This window comes from Purpureocillium lilacinum, assembly GCF_023168085.1.
Source record: "Purpureocillium lilacinum CBS 284.36 DNA, scaffold_5, whole genome shotgun sequence".
Lineage (NCBI taxonomy): Eukaryota > Fungi > Ascomycota > Sordariomycetes > Hypocreales > Ophiocordycipitaceae > Purpureocillium > Purpureocillium lilacinum.
Genome location: NW_027072115.1, coordinates 1,104,223 through 1,122,342, shown reverse-complemented (window position 1 = coordinate 1,122,342; position 18,120 = coordinate 1,104,223). Strand labels below are relative to the sequence as shown.

The window sequence follows — 18,120 nt, the reverse complement described above, 5'->3', positions numbered from 1 at the left end:
TTGGCGAGGTTTGGCGAGGTGTGGTTCGTATTACATGCAGGCCAGGCAGTCAGGCTATTCCCTTCTGACGGGGACAGCTAAGAATTGTTGGATCTTAGTGGAGGGTGACCTGATTGACAGGCCGTGGAGCTGCCGCGCCGCCGCTAGCAGCACTCGTAGTGGAGGAAGGCAGGGTGGACGAATTATTATCTAATAATTCGGCAACGCGTGTGCGCCGCACCCCGAGCTGGTCTGCTCTTGTCAGATCGGTCATGCAATCCCTCGTTTTTGCCGCTTTCTTTTTCTTGGCATTGGCTTGATTTATGCGATACGAAGACCTCTACTCGACGTTGGTGCTAGAGTGCCAGGTGCGGACGTGCATAGTTATTCCATGTACGTTTGCTATGCTAGGTCGTACTTGGTACGTATGGCTGAATGCCATGGGCACTCTCTGGTCCCCGTGTCTCAGCCGACGACTCGCTAGTACATACATTTACAGGTACGGGGGACGGGAACCTGGAAGTCAACGGCTGTTAATAGTATGCAGGTAGCTCACAGCTGGGGGCGGAACGTGCTCCGACGGGGCCTCACGAGCGCCACGCCCGCAAGCTTTGGCATTGCATGCATACACAAGGTCCAGGTCCCTGGGTACAGCAGGTGCATGCCCTTGGATGCGTGGGTACCTTGTCTATGCGCGGCATGGTTAGGCATGTAATATGTATGGATTGCTTGCCGCAAACCTTTGAATGGTACACGCCTTGCCTCAATCCTGATTCCTGAACGCACGATGGGGGGGGGGGGGGCTGATGCCCACATTGCCCTCCCACCGGCTGCTCCCGAAAACGGCCCACCGCCGTTGCTCCCTCTGGTTCTCCGACGCACTTTGTACGAAGCAATTCAAAGTAACTTCAAATTGGTACTACCTAGTAGGTAAGGTAGGAATGGCAGCGCTTTGCACGCCCAATACATACGGTACGGTACAGTACAGTACATTGATGCGCAAGGTACCTAATCTAGGTAAGGTAATAAGTAGTCGATAGACTCCGTGCTGTTGATTTCCCGGGCCAGACTCTGCCCCAAAAACAAAGCAACCGCGGCAAAGGCTTGGTCATGAAACGCTTGCTGATTGGCATCAAACATCAAATCATGAAAGAGACATGCAGCAAGGATGCCCGGGCGCCCGCGAATCCCATCCGGCCAAGCTCTTGCCACCAAGGAGGAAGGGGGTATCATGTCAGAGTATATGCTCCCATGCCGAATCCAACAACAAAATACGCCCGGGGTGCCGCCTCCTGGATGCCAGACCCGGGTCGACACCCTCTTTCTTTGTCGACGACCACGAGGCAGCCTGATCACTGCCCGAGGCCGGTCCGTTGCAACCATAGGCCGGCCAGCCGCGCAAATATTACCTTGGCCCGCTCGAAACGCACGCGCTCACGTCCTTTATCCCGTAATCTTCTTCCACCAGCTGCTTCGTGGTGTCGCGTCCATAAAGGCAGATCCTCGGCGACTGTGGTGTCGCTCGTCGCTCCCTTCCGACCCACCACCCACACGCCTCTCTCGCTCGCGCTCCTCCCGCCTGCGGCGCCTCCGCTGCTCCTCCATCTCGTCCGCTGCCGCATCGCCCGTCTTGGCTCGCCGCTTGGCCCGACGAGCTTCCCGCCGTGCCTGCTCGTCGTCATTGGGTGGTGGCGGCGCATCCGAGTGCTCCTTCACCCACGAAGACGTCCCTGAATGGGGCCAGGCCGACGCCTCCATTTTGTCGCGCTTGCTCCTCTTGCGAGGCTCCGCCGTGTCGTCAGCCGACATGTACGGGTTGCGACTGCTGCGTCGTCTATGAACATCACCGCCCTCCTCGGCCTTGGCGGCCCGACGCGCCTCTCGTCTGCGACGACGTTCCGCCTCGTCCTCAGACCCCTCCACCATCTGAGACCGCCGCCGCTCTTGCTTGGCAGCTCTCCGCTCCGCTTCGTCTCTTTCGGCAGCCACCGCTGCGGCTTCTTTCTCCTTGCGAAGACGACGGCGCTCCGCGCGTCGGGCCTCTTTCTCCTCATCGATGCGGCGCTCCTCGTCCTCTCGTTGACGGGCGGCACGCTTCTCGGCTCGGCGGGCTTCTTTGGCCTCTAGCCTGCGCGCCTCGTCTTCGTCCTCGCGTTTCCGCCGCCGTTCACGCCGTGCTTCGTCCCGGTCGACCGGATCACGATCGCTTCTCTTGGCCTTGCGATCCGACGAGCGGATGTCCCGGTCAGTGTCGACGGCCACCGCATCGTTGTCGGGGTTGGCGTCCCGGGCCGACTTGGGTGTCATGAGTCCGCTGAAGAGACCCGCAAATCCGGACTTCTTGGAGGCCGACAGTCCCCGCTTCAGGGGTGTCTCGGAGGGCCCACCTGCGTCCACCATGACGAGGTCGTCGTCCTGGGGCCTCCTTGAACGCCGCTTGTCTCGCTTGGGAGCCGGGGTTTCTGGGTCCAGCGCGCCGACCATGACGATATCATCCTCATCTGGAGAGACTACCCTGCGAGCTTTCTTCTTGCTGCTGGACTTGTCGACTCCCAGAATCTTGGCTGCCTTGGACGACATCTCAGGCAGCTCTTCGGGTGGCGGTGATGCCAGGCCGTGCATGTCGACAGAGTGGCGACGCGACGACGACTTTCCGCTTATGCTCGCCCGTTTATCCCGCGTCGACATGGAGCGGGAGATGGGCGGCGTGCTTGTGAACATGCTAGACATTCGGACCTTGCCCGGCGTTTTCTCAGCCTTGTCTGCACGCTCCGCCTTGTCGGAGCCCGAGTCCTTCGAAGAGGACTTATCCGCTGACCGCTTCGACGTCGTCCTTTCGGTCTTCGGCCTGGACGAGGACTTGGGCTCCTCCTTGCGAGGCGCCGCGTTCCACCGCGCCCACGAGGCGGCGTCATCCTTTATCTTGGGCCGCTCCTTCTTGGACGGCTTGGGCTCCGGAGGCGGGGTCAGCGGCGCATCGGGGACGGGTGGCGGCGGCGGCGGCGGCGGCGGCGCGTCGTCCGCAGCCGATTTGGACTTGCTCTTCTTGCTCTTCTTCTTGTCCTTTGCGGCCATGTCGACAACGACGGCGTGGGACTCGTCCTCTTCCTCGTCGGCAGGGAAGCTTCCCGGCAGCTCGGACGACTTGTGGCTCTTCTTGGACGAAGCGCTGTCCTGCTCGGCGTCGTCGGCGTCCTTGGACTTCTTCTTGGACTTGGAGCTCTTCTTGTCCTCTTTTAACGGCGCGGCTGGAGGCGGGGGTGGAGGCGGCGGCACGGGGTCCGCAGGCGGCGGCTCGGGCGCAGCCTCAAACGACTTGAGCTTGTCGGCGATTTTGCCCCCAACAGGCTTTCGCGTCGTCGCTTTCATCGAAAAGCCATCAGTCGCCTTGCCAAAGGGTGTCGTGTCCTTGGCGTCCGTCGCATCTTCCAGAACTGCCCGATGAGTCAGCAATCCAATTTCGGCTCGTCCCGTGAGATTGGTTTGGCTTTGAGGGGGAATCTTGGGGTAGCGTGGTGGTGGCGTCGCAGTAGTCGTCGCGTCCCCCTGCGCCTGAGGCAACCAACCTTTCTTTGCCTTTTTGGAGCTGCCGCTGATGCCCCAGAAGCTGAAGGCGTCGTTGGTGGACTTGTCCTTGGTGGAGAGGAGCTCCTCGACCTCCTCGGGTTTGAGCTCCGGCTCCGGCTCTGGCTCCGGGACCGGCTCGGGTTCGGGCTCCTTGGACTTCTTGTCCTTCTTCTTGTCCTTGTCCTTGTCCTTGTCTTTTTCCTTGTCCTTGTCCTTGGACTTGGAGCTCTTCTTGGACTTCTTGGCCGCCTCAGCTTCCTCTGCTTCTCGTGCCGCGTGCTCCTCTGCCTCGCGAGCTGCTTGCTCCTCTGCTTCCTTAGCAGCCTGCTCCGCCTCGGCAGCAGCCTTCTCCTCGGCCCTCTTGGCCGCATTCTCGGTAAGCCTGTTGAATTTTTCCGTGTCCTTCTTGGTCAGCTTGCCCTTCTTGAACTTCTTCTCCGTGAGCGCCGCCAGTTCTTCCTCTTCCTGGATGACTGCAGCAGCTTCCGCCTCGACACGGGCCTTTTCTTCCTCTTCAATGCGAGCCTTCTCCTCCTCTTCGAGACGCGCCTTCTCCTCAGCCTCGCGTGCGGCCTGCTCTTCGGCCTCGCGCTCTTCGGCCTCCTTGGCCTCCTGCTCGAGCCTCTCCTTCTCGGCCTTCTCGGCCTTTTCGGCCTTCTTCTTCTCCTTCTCGAGCTTCTTGAGTTCCTTCTCACTCAGCTTGGGCTCCTTTTCCTTCTTGGACTTTTCCTTGTCCTTGTCCTTGTCGGCCTCCTTATCCTTGGACTTGGATTTTGACGTAGAAGGCACGTCCCACGGGGCGCTGTCGGGGTCTCCTGTTTGGTTTTCAGGCTCAGCAAAATCCATAGCGGGGGGTGTTGGGGCGGGGGGAGGTAGATCAGCCAAGGCATCTTTCCTGGATTTGGACTTCTTCTTCGCCGATGAAGCCTCGGCCCAGTCGTCGTTATCGCCTTTGCTGTCCTTGGTCTCCTCTACTGCATCGGGCTGGACTGTCTCACCGGTAATGTCATCCAAAACTTCCACTGGCTCGTTTTTGGACTTGTCTTTCTTCTTCTTGGTGACTGTACCCCAGAAGTCGTCGGCGGGCTCCTCGATGCTGTCCGGTTTCCAGGAATCATCGACGGCTTTCTTCTTCTTGTCCTTTTTACCGGTTCCCCAGCTGCTGAAGAAGTCGTCGTCGCCGGTGGCCTCGATGGGTTCCTTCGGAGGGTCCTCTGCAGGTTTCTTGTCCTCTTGCTCATCAAGCTGGATAAGGTCACCTTTCTTCTTCTTCTTGTCCTTCTTGGAAGAAGCAAAGTCCCAAAGGTCATCGTCCTTCTTCTTTTCTTCTACAGGCTTGGCCTCTTCCTTTGGTGGATCGTCCAGAATGCCGCCCTTCTTCTTCTTCTTGTCCTTCTTGGATGTGGCCAAGCCCCAAATGTCGTCATCGTCCTTCTTCTCTTCTACAGGCTTGGGTTCCTCCTCCTTGGTTGGTTCACCCAAGTCTGCAAAAATTGAGTCCTTCTTCTTTTTCTTGTCCTTGTCTTTCTTGCTGCCGCCCCAGATATCCCACGCGTCGTCTGCAGGTTTCTCGGGCTCTGGTGCAGGCTCAGGAGCAGGAGGCTCTTCCGCCTTGACCTCTTCAATACCCTTCTTCTTCTTCTTCTTGTCTTTCTTGGTGCTGAAGCTGCCCCAGAAGTCATCGTCGTCCTTCTTCTCGGGCTCAGGCTCGGGTTCAGGGGCGGGAGGCTCAGGCTCAGGTTCAGGCTCTGGCGGTGATGGCACCTCCTCAACGAGGCCCTTCTTCTTTTTTTTCTTGTCCTTCTTGGACGTCCCGAAGCTGCTCCAGAAGTCGTCGTCTTCTTTCTTTTCAGGTTCCTTTTCAGGCTCCTCTGGGGGAGGCGGCGGCGCCTGCTCGACGGGCTCGGGCTCGGGCTCTGGATCTTTGGCCTTCTTCTTCTTGCTCTTCTTGGTTGTGCCAAAGCTGCCCCAGAAATCATCGTCGTCCTTCTTTTCGGGCTCGGGCTCGGGCTCGGGCGCGGCGGCTTCTGGCTCAGGAGCGGGTTCAGGGTCGTCCCAGGAGAATGGGTCCTTCTTCTTCTTCTTGTCTTTTTTGGACGATTTGGTAGAGAACCCCCAAATGTCATCCTCTTTCTTCTGGGGCTCGGCTTCCTCCTTTGGTGGTTCAGGGACGGGCTCCGGAACAGGCTCAGGCTCTGGTTCTGCTACCTTGTTCTTATTCTTCTTGCCCTTCTTCGTGACTGTTGTCCCCCAGAAATCGTCCGCGGCAGGTTCGACAGGGGCGGGGGTAGGTTCTTCAGCTGGCGGCTCCTCCAGGACAGCACCCTTCTTCTTCTTCTTGTCCTTTTTCGAGGTGCCCCACGTGTCCCAGAGGTCGTCGGCTTCTTCCTTTTTCTCTGGGACGGGATCGGGCTTTGGTTCCTCAACTGGAGGCGGATCCTCGACTACCGCAAGAGCCCCCTTCTTCTTTTTCTTGCCCTTAGTGACGGGGGCAAACCAGTCATCCTCCGGTGGTGGCGCTGAGGCGGCTGGCTCAGGGGCTGGTTCCGGCTCCGGTTCCGGCTCAGGCTCATTCTTCTTGCCCTTCTTCTTTGACGTCGAGCTCCAACCCCAGGGATCGGACGCATCCTGGGTTTCGGTGGCAGGTTCTTTCATCTCTTCTGTTGACTCCATGCCCCAGGCACTCGTCTTCTTCTTTTTATCCTTCTTGGAGGCTACCGTGAAGCCGAAGTCATCGTCCTTGGCCTCAGTGCTGGCGGCCGGCTCGGCGTTCTCCTCCGGCTCCAGGGCATCGAACGTGAACGTAGTCTTGCCCTTCTTCTTAGACTTTGCGGTGCTGAAGCTCCAGGGGTTCGAGTCGAGATCGTCCTTCTTCTCGGCTGTGCCTGTCTCCCCTTCCCCACCCAGCCAGTCTGTGCCACCTATGTTCCACTTCGTGCCCCAGTTGCCGAACGAGTTTTTGTTGTCTGACGAGCCGAAACTTAAGTCAATCTTGCCCGAGTCGTCACCGAGCTTGATCTCATGGAACGTATCTCCCCCAAAGTCTGCAGTTGGCAAGCTAGGTGCGGTATCCGCAACAGGGTCAGCTGCGCCCTTCTTCCCCTTCTTCTTCTTGGACTTGGCTGTTGTAAAGTTTGCCCATTCGTCATCAGGGTTAGCGTCACCGGCATCGCCGTTGCCCTTGTCCTTGTCGTCGTCGCCATTTCCATCACCACTGCCGTCACCTGCTCCGGCATTTCCGCTGTCGCCAGCGTCGCCGCCGCCGCCGGCATCACCACCACCCTGGTCACCGCCACCATTTCCTTCGGCATTCTCATCCTTCTTCTCCTCAGGATCTTCGTCAAAGAATTTGTTGGAAGTCGCAGCCGCCTTCTTCTTCTTCTTAGCCTCGTAGATGCCATGCTGTGAGTTCCAATCGACCACAACATCCAGCGCAGGGTCCCGAAACAGGCCGTTGCTGGAGCCGGAGCTGTCGCGCTTGCTGGCGTCTGACAACGGCAACAGCAGATGCTCAGATGTCCCGGGCGTTCGCTGACGTGCCGCGGAATCGGTCTCGGCTGGATCTGATATGTGGTCGTGGGTAGTCTCGTTCCCGACGGGTAGTCGCCGTGACCATGCTGGCGAGCAATCTGGAGCGTACAGAGGCTCACCATTTCGCCATCGCACCGAGATGGTGGTTGAGCGGCCCTGCAGCACGACTTAGTTGATGAACTTGCATACCGGTGTTAGGCCCTGTGTGTCCATCTGCGCTTGAGCTCGGCTTCACGCTACGCCGTCATCAGGCCCTTTGACGGGCGAACAAGGACGACGTAACTAGCATTCGCGTCGAGGCGCCACATAGTCGGGTGAGGTGCAGAGTTGCGGTAGAGTTATCCACATACCTCGGAATGCCTTCTCTTCAAAACCCAGGCGCATGAAATGAGGCTCAATTGAGCCCGCAGCCATCTCTTATCCCATCCAGTCGTCGAGTGTCTGGTCTCGAAGGTGGCGGGATCGCTTCCGCTGAAGCTTGCGGTGAACCTCGAAACCTCGGCCGCGGCCATTGTGGACGTTGAAGCTCGTATAAATGCAGGCAGGCGACGTCACGGTCATGGAAGCTGTGGGCTCGAGGCTCCGAAGACCAAAGTGAACGATCGTGGAATTGCGTGTCAAGGACAAAGGCCGGGAGGAACGTTGACAGCGCGACGAACTCGAGATCGCGGCGCTATGGCAATATGCTTGGGAAAAATTGCCTAGAGATTGGACTTGGCAGAAGGGGAACGAGCAGTTGATCGGCGGGGAAGCGCTGGTAAATGGCGAAGAAGAAAATACAAGCGGCGAGGTTGATCGTGGGCGAGACGAGCAGACCAGGGACCCAGGTCGCTGACGGAGCTAAAGCTCGCCTGGGGCTGGATAAGATAACGCGACCAGGGAGCGGGAGCGGGAGCACGATCCGAGAGTGCGTCTAGGCAATGACGTTTGGGTTCTTGTGCGACGACGCTGATGTCCCTGGAGCACGTCCGGGATGGTCGGGCGCGTGTCTTGTACGCGGGTTGACGAGCCCGATCGACTCGGTCGAGCGCAAACCGGGGGGCGCGATCGAAGCCAGAGGCGGAGTCGCGACGGAGACGGACGTGACTGCGCGGCAGATTTGCCCGCGGTGACGCCTCTTTCTTGAGCGTAACGGAATTTAACGCCGTTTACCTCGAAAGGTTCGAGCGATCCGAAGCAAGAGGAAAAGTCCTCAAAGGGGCTTGGGAGAGAGAAAAAAATTGGCCGCCGCCTCCTGGGGGGAGGACAAGGCGGTGATGAGCAACAGGACCAATGAAGCCGCCGCCGCCCTTGCTTGGATCGTCCGACCCGAGGCGAGTGTGTCAATGTCGCACCAAAAGGAGAGCGATCCGTCGCAGCGCGCGACGACTGGCTGGGCGGAGGATTAGTAGGTGAGTAGGGCCGCGAATGGGATGGAGAGGCACTGCTTGGTGCGGCAGAGCAGCATACCTGTCCTGTGCTGCGGCTGTCTATCTGACATCAAACATGCGCGCGCGCGCATGCACAGAGGGTCGCGGCGACGCCTCCTTTGGTGATCCCTGACGGACGCTGTTCGAGTTTGGTACCTCCTCGAGTTAGTTGGCCCAGTGGCGCGCGCGGGCACGGCACAGCACGGACGGGAGGGCACGAGCAGCCGCCCAAGTTTGTACTCGTTACTCGTTAGTCAAGACTGTACCGTACTCGTATGCTGGACCGAGTGGTGGTGTGCTGGGGTCGACGACCCTGCGTGCACATGGCTAACGAATACAGTAATAGGTTTTGGTGAAGAGAAAAGAGGTTGGTAGGAGAAGCGCGCATATGACGGCGGACAAGGACGGAAGCAGTCGGGTCACATATCACGGCCAACCCCGGCCTCTGGGGTGGGCGCGTAGGCCTACGAGAACGTTGCGATGAGTCCCCGTTGTCGGTTGTCTGTCTGGCGGTGTTGCTTTTCCATTCCCCTTGCGACGGGGCGGTGGGGCACAGCGTGCAGCAGCGGGCCGAGGGGCAAAAGGGCAGCGGGCAGCGGGCAGCGCTTGTGCAGCGTGGCGACTGGCTCTTGCCGCGCTCTGGTGGGATAAGTATTTCCTAGTTGGACCACGCAACCAGGCGACTGGATAGTACAGGGAGAGGGCAGGGCCTCCAGTGACCAGCCTGGCTGACACGGCATGGTGCAGCATGGAGGTTATGGCACGGTACGGCATCGCAGGGGGGCAACGGCGTGAGTTCCACGCAAAAAAAAATGGCTGGGAATGAGCGGGAGCGGGGTGGTGGCGGGGGCGAGGCGACGGGGCGCGCCCATCGTACCTACAGGAGAACAGGAGTCGAAGCTCAGGTTGGGCCTGACCGTCACCAGACCCTCCCGAGAGTCCCCTGTCACGCCGGCCGGGCGCGAGATGGTGTCCACCTCGCACCAGTTGATGCCCATTGCTCCTGCCCTTGTGAACTTGTGTGGACCGCGGGACCAGGGTCAACCAGGTTCGTCCAGCAGGCGCGCAGGAGCGATGGAGGGCTGGGGAAAGAGTGAGCGGAGCTCACCTGCCTCGCCTTGTGACCAACCTGCCGGTGTCAATCAGTACCGCGAGTCGGCTTGTTCCAAGCAGACTGGAATGGCAATCCCCGGTGATGCTTCGGACATACATACAGGATCACGCCTCGCGCTCTCAGCTGCAGAACTACCTGCAACAGAAGAGAGGCCCTCTTTCATTCGCCCATGGAGAAATCCGGTCAATCACCGCCTCCCCGCTGTTGCGAGCAAACATCTGACCCGTCATGAGCTGCAACGACGCCGCTCCCGCAGATGCCATCCGTTCGCTCTTGGGCGCCGAACCTCCGCCTCCCTTTCCGGCTCGTGGCCTGAGAGCGGAGATGGGGATTTCCAGATTTGCCCTCCTCCTGGGGCCCGTATCCCTGTCACAGGCGGCATCATGCGTCTCACGCGAGCTGAGACATTGCCGTCGCCCCGCGGCAGTGACTTAAGTGAGCCTCTGCCGCTGTGCCTTGGAGCCAAGCACCAAGGTAGCATTGCCCTCGACCTTGCGCCGCCGCCGCCGCCGCCGCCATCAGGGAAAAGACAACTACTGTGAAACGACAAGAGAGGCTTGTCCGTGTCTCTGCCCTTTACCTTGCCAACTGCCATGGGTCATCTTCATCCTTGAGGGGGCCCGGACGTGCTTGCCAGCAGATGACGCAATCCCGAACAGAGACTCCTCCGATCATCACGGCAAATCTACAAGCACTTGTCGTACAGCCGCCAACAATGCCCTCGACAGTCTGGACCCAAAACTCCGGGCCAAACCACCAACACGGTGCTCGCGTCGTCCCGCCGTGGGGATCACAGCCGCTAATCGCTGCGCTGGGGCCAGTGGCGCCGCAGGTGAGGTATTGATACATTCGGCGCTGGGCAGCCATGCGCCCGCGTCCAGGTAACGGGGCGCCGTTTGGGACAAAGGCGTCGCTAGGTCCGTCCGGCTTCGGGAACTAAAGGCGCGTCAGGACTCGGGGCTGACCAACCAGCCTCTAGGTTGAGCGCCAGCATGAACCGTCCATGCTCACCGCCTCGACATCCGCGAGCATTCGCTCGTCGAGAAAGGCCGCAAAAAATTTTGCCGCCCCAGTCTGGGACACGCGCTGTTGTCGCGGCCACCAGGGCTGCCATGGGTATCCGTGCGAGACGGCAATCTGTTCTTTTTCCGATTCTGCAACATGTGAGCATGCAGGCGCGCTCCGTCGAGATGCTGCGGGCATGACGAAGCGCCCACCTGACAGCCTGAACAACAACGGGCAGCCATAGGACGGCGCGTTCCCAGGCCACTGACACGTTGACAGTGTCATGCAAGCAATCTCAACGGCTGATACGACCACCTGGCGGTCAGACCCAATGAATCCACGAGCGTGGTGTAGAGTTCCACGCCGCGTCCATCGGCCTTGCGGGGGACTGTCAGTCGCGGCCACATTGCACGAGCCAACGGATCGTCAGCTCACCCGCGACCGAGCGGTGGGCATCAAGCCAGCCATTGACATGATGGCGTTCGGCTGCAGAAAATACACTGTGATATGAGGTTGCGTCGAAACGTGACCGGAGCCTCAGGCGATATGCACGGTGTCACTGCAGGGTCGATGACCTGGTACACGCGTCGTCAGCACGTCATGCTCTGCGGAACTTTCTTGCAGCGTAGAACCCCTGACTGAGTGTTACCGTCGAGGTAACTCTTTGTTTCACGTAGTGCAGACCGACCGCCGCCACGGTGAAGAGGCCGGAGAATGGTACGTGCACTTGACGGCCCACGATGAAGCCTGGCTGTGAGACCATCGCAGGTTGTAAGTCGACCTGCGTTGTGTATCAAGTAATGGAGCGCCTTTAGCCGGTGTCGAAGACGGGGACCGTAGGGAAAGAAGGTACAATGCCTCTCGGACGCCGGCCGTCCAACGGGGGTCTCCGGGGCCGTCGTTGGGCCACGGCCGAAAACATCCAGCCCCGAGCCCCACTTTGCTCCGCGCCGGACTGTGCCCGCCAGCCCGACTGCGGACTGCGCAGCCACACTTCGAGAACCACTTTGATTCTCGACGGGAGGCTTCGCCCCAATGGCTTGGGATCGCGCCCTGCCCATCGCGTGCAAACCCGACTCATGGTACGCGTCGGGTCAAGCAAACGAGTCGTGCGTGACGCCGCGCGCGCCCATTACGCGAGACTCGCTCGTCCTTGATTCCGAGCCTCACCTGGGCACCGCCCGTGGTGATGATGCGGCTTTGGGGAGGTGCGTGACGCTCCGCGCCTGGGAGTGCAAGGCCAAAAAAACGAAGTTCAGAATGATTTCAAAAGACTGAAATCACTCGAGGGCTGCGGTGTGGTGCGTGAAAACCAAGTTCCCATCGGCTGGATGACGGCGCCTGGTATATACATACAAGTTGCGAGCAATCGATGTGTCTCTTTGCCGGAGGCCCACTCAGACCAAAGAGTGCACCGCCTGGGAATCCTAGCGATTTCCGTGGAAATATGAGACTGGCCCGAGGTCCCCGGAGTGGACGTCCCGGCGACAACTGGGGGAAGGCCGAAATGAACACCGCCGCCGCCATCGCTCTAACTAGGCCCCTGGCAGTAGCCAGTCTGCTTTGCGGATATGGATCGATAGCCCACCTCTCCGGTTTCGTTTCATACTCTGTCCCTCGACACACTCCGCGGATGTCGTTGCGCAGTCCAATTTCCCGAGGCCGCCTGCTGCGCTTGGCCCCTGTTCACCTTCAGGGGGGACTAAAGGGGGGAGGGTGCCGGCACCGCGGGAACCCATTGAGGTGTGTAGGGCTGCAACGCAGGAATTACTAGACACGCACCACCTCCCACCGCGGGGAGGGCAGCTGTAGGGACAGCGGTAGTGGCAAGGCAGACTCCGAGGCCCCTCTGTTCTTGCTTCCGATCGAGTATAGGTTTGCGACTGGAGCACGACGCATGTGACCCGTTGTGATGGCCGATGCATGGAGATCAGCCAAGGGGGGACTTTCAAACCTAGCGTGCTGCCTTCGCAATTCGCACACGCCTTGAGACTGGTGGACATACGAGCTACGTAGAAGGCGTCCACTTGGCCGAGAGGTTCCGCGGACGTGGGGTTTGATTGTGTAGCTACGAGAGGGCGCTGTGCCCGGAAACATCTTCATTCAACTTCCTCATAGAACGCAGTTGAACCAAAACCTCCCCCTTTCTGATGCTGTAAGGCTATAGGTCTGATTCCATCTCCTTAGACGCCGTAGAAAGAATCAATGGCAGCCAAAGCAGGCCGGCCCTGGTGTTGAACTCTTGCCTCGCGGTTGGGCTCCATGGGTACCACATCAAACGCTAGATACTCCAGACTCAAGTCTCCATATTCAAACTGGACAGGGAGATGTAGCCGTCGCAAAGAGCACTTTCATGCCAAGAACAAAGCCGCCCGCGGACGACAGGAACAGTTATCAGCCTCGTCACCACCTGGAGATGGTTTCCACGTCGAGACTCGTCACCAACGCACTTGCACATCACACGACAAGGGGCAGAGCATCAACATACGCCATCCCTAGACCAAACAATGTTCCATACCAAGAATCTCCAAAGTTTCCCCTCCGATTCCACTCTCATGTGGAGATGTCCACGAAAGCAGGCTGCGCGATACTAGCTACATGTACCTAGGTAGCGAGGCTGAACAGACCAGCACCCCCCCTCGCGGCCCCTTGCCCTCCTTACGCAGGCAAACCGGGGCAGAAGGAATCGAAAAAAGTGCCATCACACGTCACACCGTGATAGAGCCTGCGCACGCCGGCTGCTACTTTCCTACAACAGACTCAACTTTCGACGCCTTCAACCGTTGAGTGGGGGGATGTTGATAAAAGGGGTGGCGGAGCAGTGCCACCGTCGAGGGCTCAGGCACAGGCACACCCGTAGGAGGCGTTGGAGGCCTTCTGGAAGCCAGGCTTCTCATGACGCGGAGATTGAGCGCTGGTGCCTGACGGAATAGTTCCGCAGGAAACCCTGGAAAGGAGATGGGCTACCTAGAGACAGAACAGGACACGGCGGTGAGAGGCCTTTAGATTCGCCCCTTGCACGCCACAGTCTCTATGATAATAGTGGTCGTAAAAGAATCAGATTCAAGGCTGTCCACGCGGGAGCTTGGTATCTAATGCGAGGTCCCTAGTCTATCCTCCATTTTTGTCCCTGACCCAAGTTGGCGAAATCAAACTGGTCCCAGAAGTCATACGCTTGTAGATCCTCACATGAACGAAAGAAAGTGCCCCAAACCGGTGCGGCGCCCGCTGTCCGCGGCACGAGATCCAACTTGTGTACATCGTCAATAGAAACTAAAATCTGGGCCGCGGGAGAGTAAGGTCCTCATCCCAACGGTCGTACTCCGGCGTTCATAGAAAGAGAGCTTGTTGAAAGAAGAATGAAAAAGAAGAAGGGGGGTTGGCTTCACGGCCACTTCATGCTAACGCCCGCCAAAGTCGCTGGCGTATCCCATTTCGCCAAAGTTTTGGCTCATGCTCCCTTCTCCGTACCCGGTCCCGGGGCCGCTCACGTAGCCGCCATCATCACCGTCATCGTAATCACTGGCGTCGAACGAGGAACGCCCACTCAAGTCGTCATCCATGCCGCCGCCCGCGTCTGACTGGGACCAGTTCATCTGGGCCAGCGCCGGGTATTGTGCCAAGAGCGCCGCGGGAAGCGCATACTGGCCGCTCGCATCCATCGGATAGGTATCCATGCTCATGGGAGGTGGTGCCATGTTCTGGGCCATGTTCTGCTGCATCCTCTGCTCCTGCCACTGCCGCTGCCGCTCTATCATTTCTTCGTCCAGAAGTGGCTTAATGCATATGCGCCCGGCCTCGGATCGAAAATGACGACCCAGGGCGTCGGCGCGGGCAAAGCGTCGGCCACAGCCCCATTGGCCGCCGGCCTTCAGGTCACCCTTGCAAACAAACTTCTTCTCTCCAGAATGTAGGCTCTCATGTCGTTTCCGGTCATGTTGCCGGGCAAAAGCCTTGCCGCAGACTGTGCACACGAAAGGCCGCTCGTCAGTGTGCGTCCTTAGGTGAGACCGTAAGTTGTAGGCTCGTGTGAACCGCTTGGGGCATAGTGTGCACTGGAAGGTGGCAGGGTGTTTCTGAACGCGCTTTGCGCCCCCAGATTCTTGGCTGGCTTGGTACTCTGGGTCCGCAAGGCGCAGCGCAATAACGTTATTGGGCACGGCAGATGTAGATTGTCTACGCCCCCGGGGAGAGGCAGTCCCCTGCCTGTCCAAGGGTGACAGCGAGCGGGACGACTCGGACCGGGGTGACAGAGACGCGTTAGGGGAGAGACTGTTGGAGCTGCCTTGCCGGCCCATGCCCGCTCCTCCTGGGTGAAAAGGGTCAGTCACTGAGCGAGGGCGGGACTTGAGTCGGCCTAGGAGTGATTGGTCGTTAGTCTCAGCGAACAACTGCTATGCCTCACGAATGCGCAAACATACCTCGTTCCGGTGGCGTCAAAGAGTCCTGGTCCATGTGAGGCTTCGGCTGCTCAAAGAGACCTGGCTTGGAGTTATTGGGCGCAAAGTCGATGTTGATGGCGGGAGGCGCCATTTGCGACATATCACCGCCTTGCTGGAGCGAAGGGAACGAGTCTCCCCCGTGTGAGAGGCCCGGATACGCGCCGTAATTGGCGCTCGGAGGCGCGAGGCCAAAACCTGTTTGGTTCATATCCGGCAGCTGCTGAGGGTTGATGCGCGGACTGATGGCGGGGCTGTGAGATGGGCTCCTGCCGCGAGTGTCGGCGATGCTAAAGGCGCCCATGTTGAGCACCTCCTGGTAGAGGCTGCCGTCAGATGCTCTTTGGAGAGGCGAATGTCCGCCGTGGTCGTCAAAGGAGTCGGAGCTAACAAGGTTGGGAGACGGGGAAACGGACGAGACTTCAGAGTACTCGGAAGGCGTCCGACGATGGCCCTGGAACTGAGGCTGGGACCAGTCCGCTATTTGACCGGGGAGCAGTGCGGATTCCGGACCGAGGGACACGTTCCTCGAGTGGCCGCCTGGCGGGGAAGAGAACTGGGTTTGGCTAAAGGACGGCGAGTGTTGGGCAGACCCGGGGTGATGGCTGTCTGGCTGAAGCAGGTTGGGCGGCGTTGGAGAGTGTGGGGGCTGGGGAGAGGTCATAGTATTGAGGTCGTTGGGACTGAGCGTCGGCTGCTCGAAGAGGGGAGCGTTGAAGTGATCGCCCTGGCCACCCGAGGGAGGGAACAGGGAGAAGTCGCCGTCGTTGATGTTGGGCGACAGGTAGGCTGCGGTGGACTGGGATTGCGACTGCGAGTCGAAGGAGAGGACTCCGGGGTCGGGACCGGCGCCAGATTGCTGCTGGCCGAAGGGGGCGCCGGGGTCGAAGAGGGCCGGGTCGGAGACGTTGGACTGCGCGAATGCCTGCGACTGTTGACTCGGAGCGAGAAAGTCGGCCGGGCCGCCGAGGGAGTCGAAGCTCGTATCAGAGACGCCCGCGTCGGCTAGGCTGTGGTGTTGCTGCTGAAGTCCAAGGCCTACAGATGAAGGGTCGGTTCCGAACGCGCCGGGGGAAGGCGAGTGATGCGAGGATTGGTTTATATCAAGCTGCTGGTCCGGCTGCGACTGGTGTAGATGGGTCTGGCGGCCGGCCGACGCGGACGGCGACCGGCCGTGGTGGGACTGTTGATCCATGATGCTGGGGCCGCCGCGGTGAGGATCGCGAGGCAGATTTCCCAAGGCAGCCTTCTGACAGCCGAAGGGGGGGTGAGACTGGGGGCGTGGTCTGTCGAAGGGGCTGTGCAAGAGATACTGGGGACGGGTGATGCAATGGAGGAGCGCTGGGGGTATGTCGAGGAAGCCAGGCCAGGGCCGCGTGGACGGGGTGGTGCGAGTCGAGGGCCGCCGTTTCAAGGTGCGCGCTGGCTGTGCTGGCTGCTCGGCGAGAGAGAGGTCACTGCTGGAAAGGCTGTGGGCGCGCACAACTTAGGCACGGAAAGTCACAGCGACGGAACCTTGTCGCAGTCCGAACGGCGCGAGAGGTCACGGCGGCGGGCCAAGAAAGACGCGCGATGGTTGGTACGAGCGGCCGTGGGCGGTGCGCGGGCAGAGAGGAGGAGCAGCAGCAGAGGGCCGAGAGCTTCTGTCGGTCGGGGCGCGTGTGTGTGGAGAGACGGAGACGGAGGGCGGGTATTCGGTTTTGTGTTCGCGGTTGCAGTTCAGGGACGCGCAGATTAAGCCGCATCGGGAGGCGAGGCGAAGGCGATGCGAGGGCAGGGCAGGGCGGACGTAGGGCTGGGCGCTGTGGTGGCAGTTGGGGATGGGGGGAGATGAACTTGGAAGGACGAGGGCGAAGGCGGCGGCGACAAGAGGCGGGACAGTGATGACTGGCGCGGCACGAGCAACCGGCTGTAGGTACCTAGGACACTGCTGCTGCTGCCACTGCTGGCCCTACTACCTGAGGAAGGTACAGCTCGGCGGCGCGCCTCAGGTGAGGTGAGACGAGTGACAGCCCGTCGAAGGACTGGAGCTCCATCAGACGGCCAGGTGCGCCTGCAGCGCGGGAGTGGGGGGGGTGGGGGGAGCAGCGACGACGACTTCGGCCTGCACGCGGGACGACGGCGATCTAGATAGGGAGCTACCTGAGGTGGAGGGAACCTCTCGCCGCGAACCCAAGTCCCCCAGCATCTGGAGCTGGACGGCCTCGCTGTACCCGGACCCGCGCGGTCGCTGGCCTGACTTCCATGCCTGATCCACGGGGGGCTGTAGGTGCCACCTTTTGGTGACTGCAGGTGCCGCGGCCAATGGCGCCCGCCAGAAGCACCTGCTGGCAGTCGGGGGCGCCGACCTGCGATGAGGCGGTGCAGACGGGGCAGCCCATAAAATCATACCCACCCCTCCAAGACACAGTCCGACGCAGACGGCAAGGGTCCAGCAAGCAGTGGACGAACAGCCAGTGTTCGTTCGGTTCGACGTCTGCGAGTGTGATGATGGTGCTTCGTATCTAATGTTGGATGCTGACGCTCTTTCTCGCCGCCGTTGCTCGCGTGGTAAATCGTGGGCTCCCATTAACCACCTGTAGGTACCTAGAGGACACAACCTGCATAGGTACAACAGCCAATTCGGCAACCTTCCTAGTACCTACTAGGTAGTAGCTGATACAGCTCTCGCGCAATCATACAACCTGCCTTCAAAACGGCGCGCGCCCGGGCCACAAACGCCCCAAGGCGCGCAAAATAGTAATAAAGAACTTTAGCGGCTTCCAGGCGAAGCAGCAGGTGGGGGTGGCCGCCGGCGCCAAACCCAAATGCCAGCGCCAAAAGAGCCGCCGAAGTAATTAGGGCGATGGCTGCGAGTCTGCGACAGCCACGGGCACCCAGACAAGCCCACTCACTGTCTTACACAGCGCACGCGTGGTGGTGACTGAGGAAGATGACGACGACGGCAACGGCTGCGGCAGCGGCGACGCTACTGGCCACGCTCCATCTGCTGGCGCATTGAGGGCGCTACGAGGACTCTCGGCGCCTGGGATCTTTTGTCCGCTCGACTCGAGTCCAAGTGGGCTCACGGCAGAAC

The 18,120-nt window shown here is 60.0% G+C and overlaps 2 protein-coding genes across 2 annotated transcripts; both read right to left on the bottom strand.

The window, feature by feature from the left end:
• Positions 1 to 1,422: 1,422 nt before the first annotated feature.
• Positions 1,423 to 7,264, bottom strand: PLICBS_006939 (uncharacterized protein; the record flags this gene model as incomplete). Its single annotated transcript, XM_065601090.1, has 2 exons — positions 1,423 to 7,077; positions 7,259 to 7,264. 2 exons carry the CDS (start codon positions 7,262 to 7,264, stop codon positions 1,423 to 1,425), a joined length of 5,661 nt encoding a protein of 1,886 aa, XP_065457162.1.
• A 6,742-nt stretch (positions 7,265 to 14,006) lies between these two features.
• Positions 14,007 to 16,239, bottom strand: PLICBS_006938 (DNA-binding transcription factor; the record flags this gene model as incomplete). Its single annotated transcript, XM_018320326.2, has 2 exons — positions 14,007 to 14,962; positions 15,027 to 16,239. 2 exons carry the CDS (start codon positions 16,237 to 16,239, stop codon positions 14,007 to 14,009), a joined length of 2,169 nt encoding a protein of 722 aa, XP_018180223.2.
• Between the last annotated feature and the right edge of the window lie 1,881 nt (positions 16,240 to 18,120).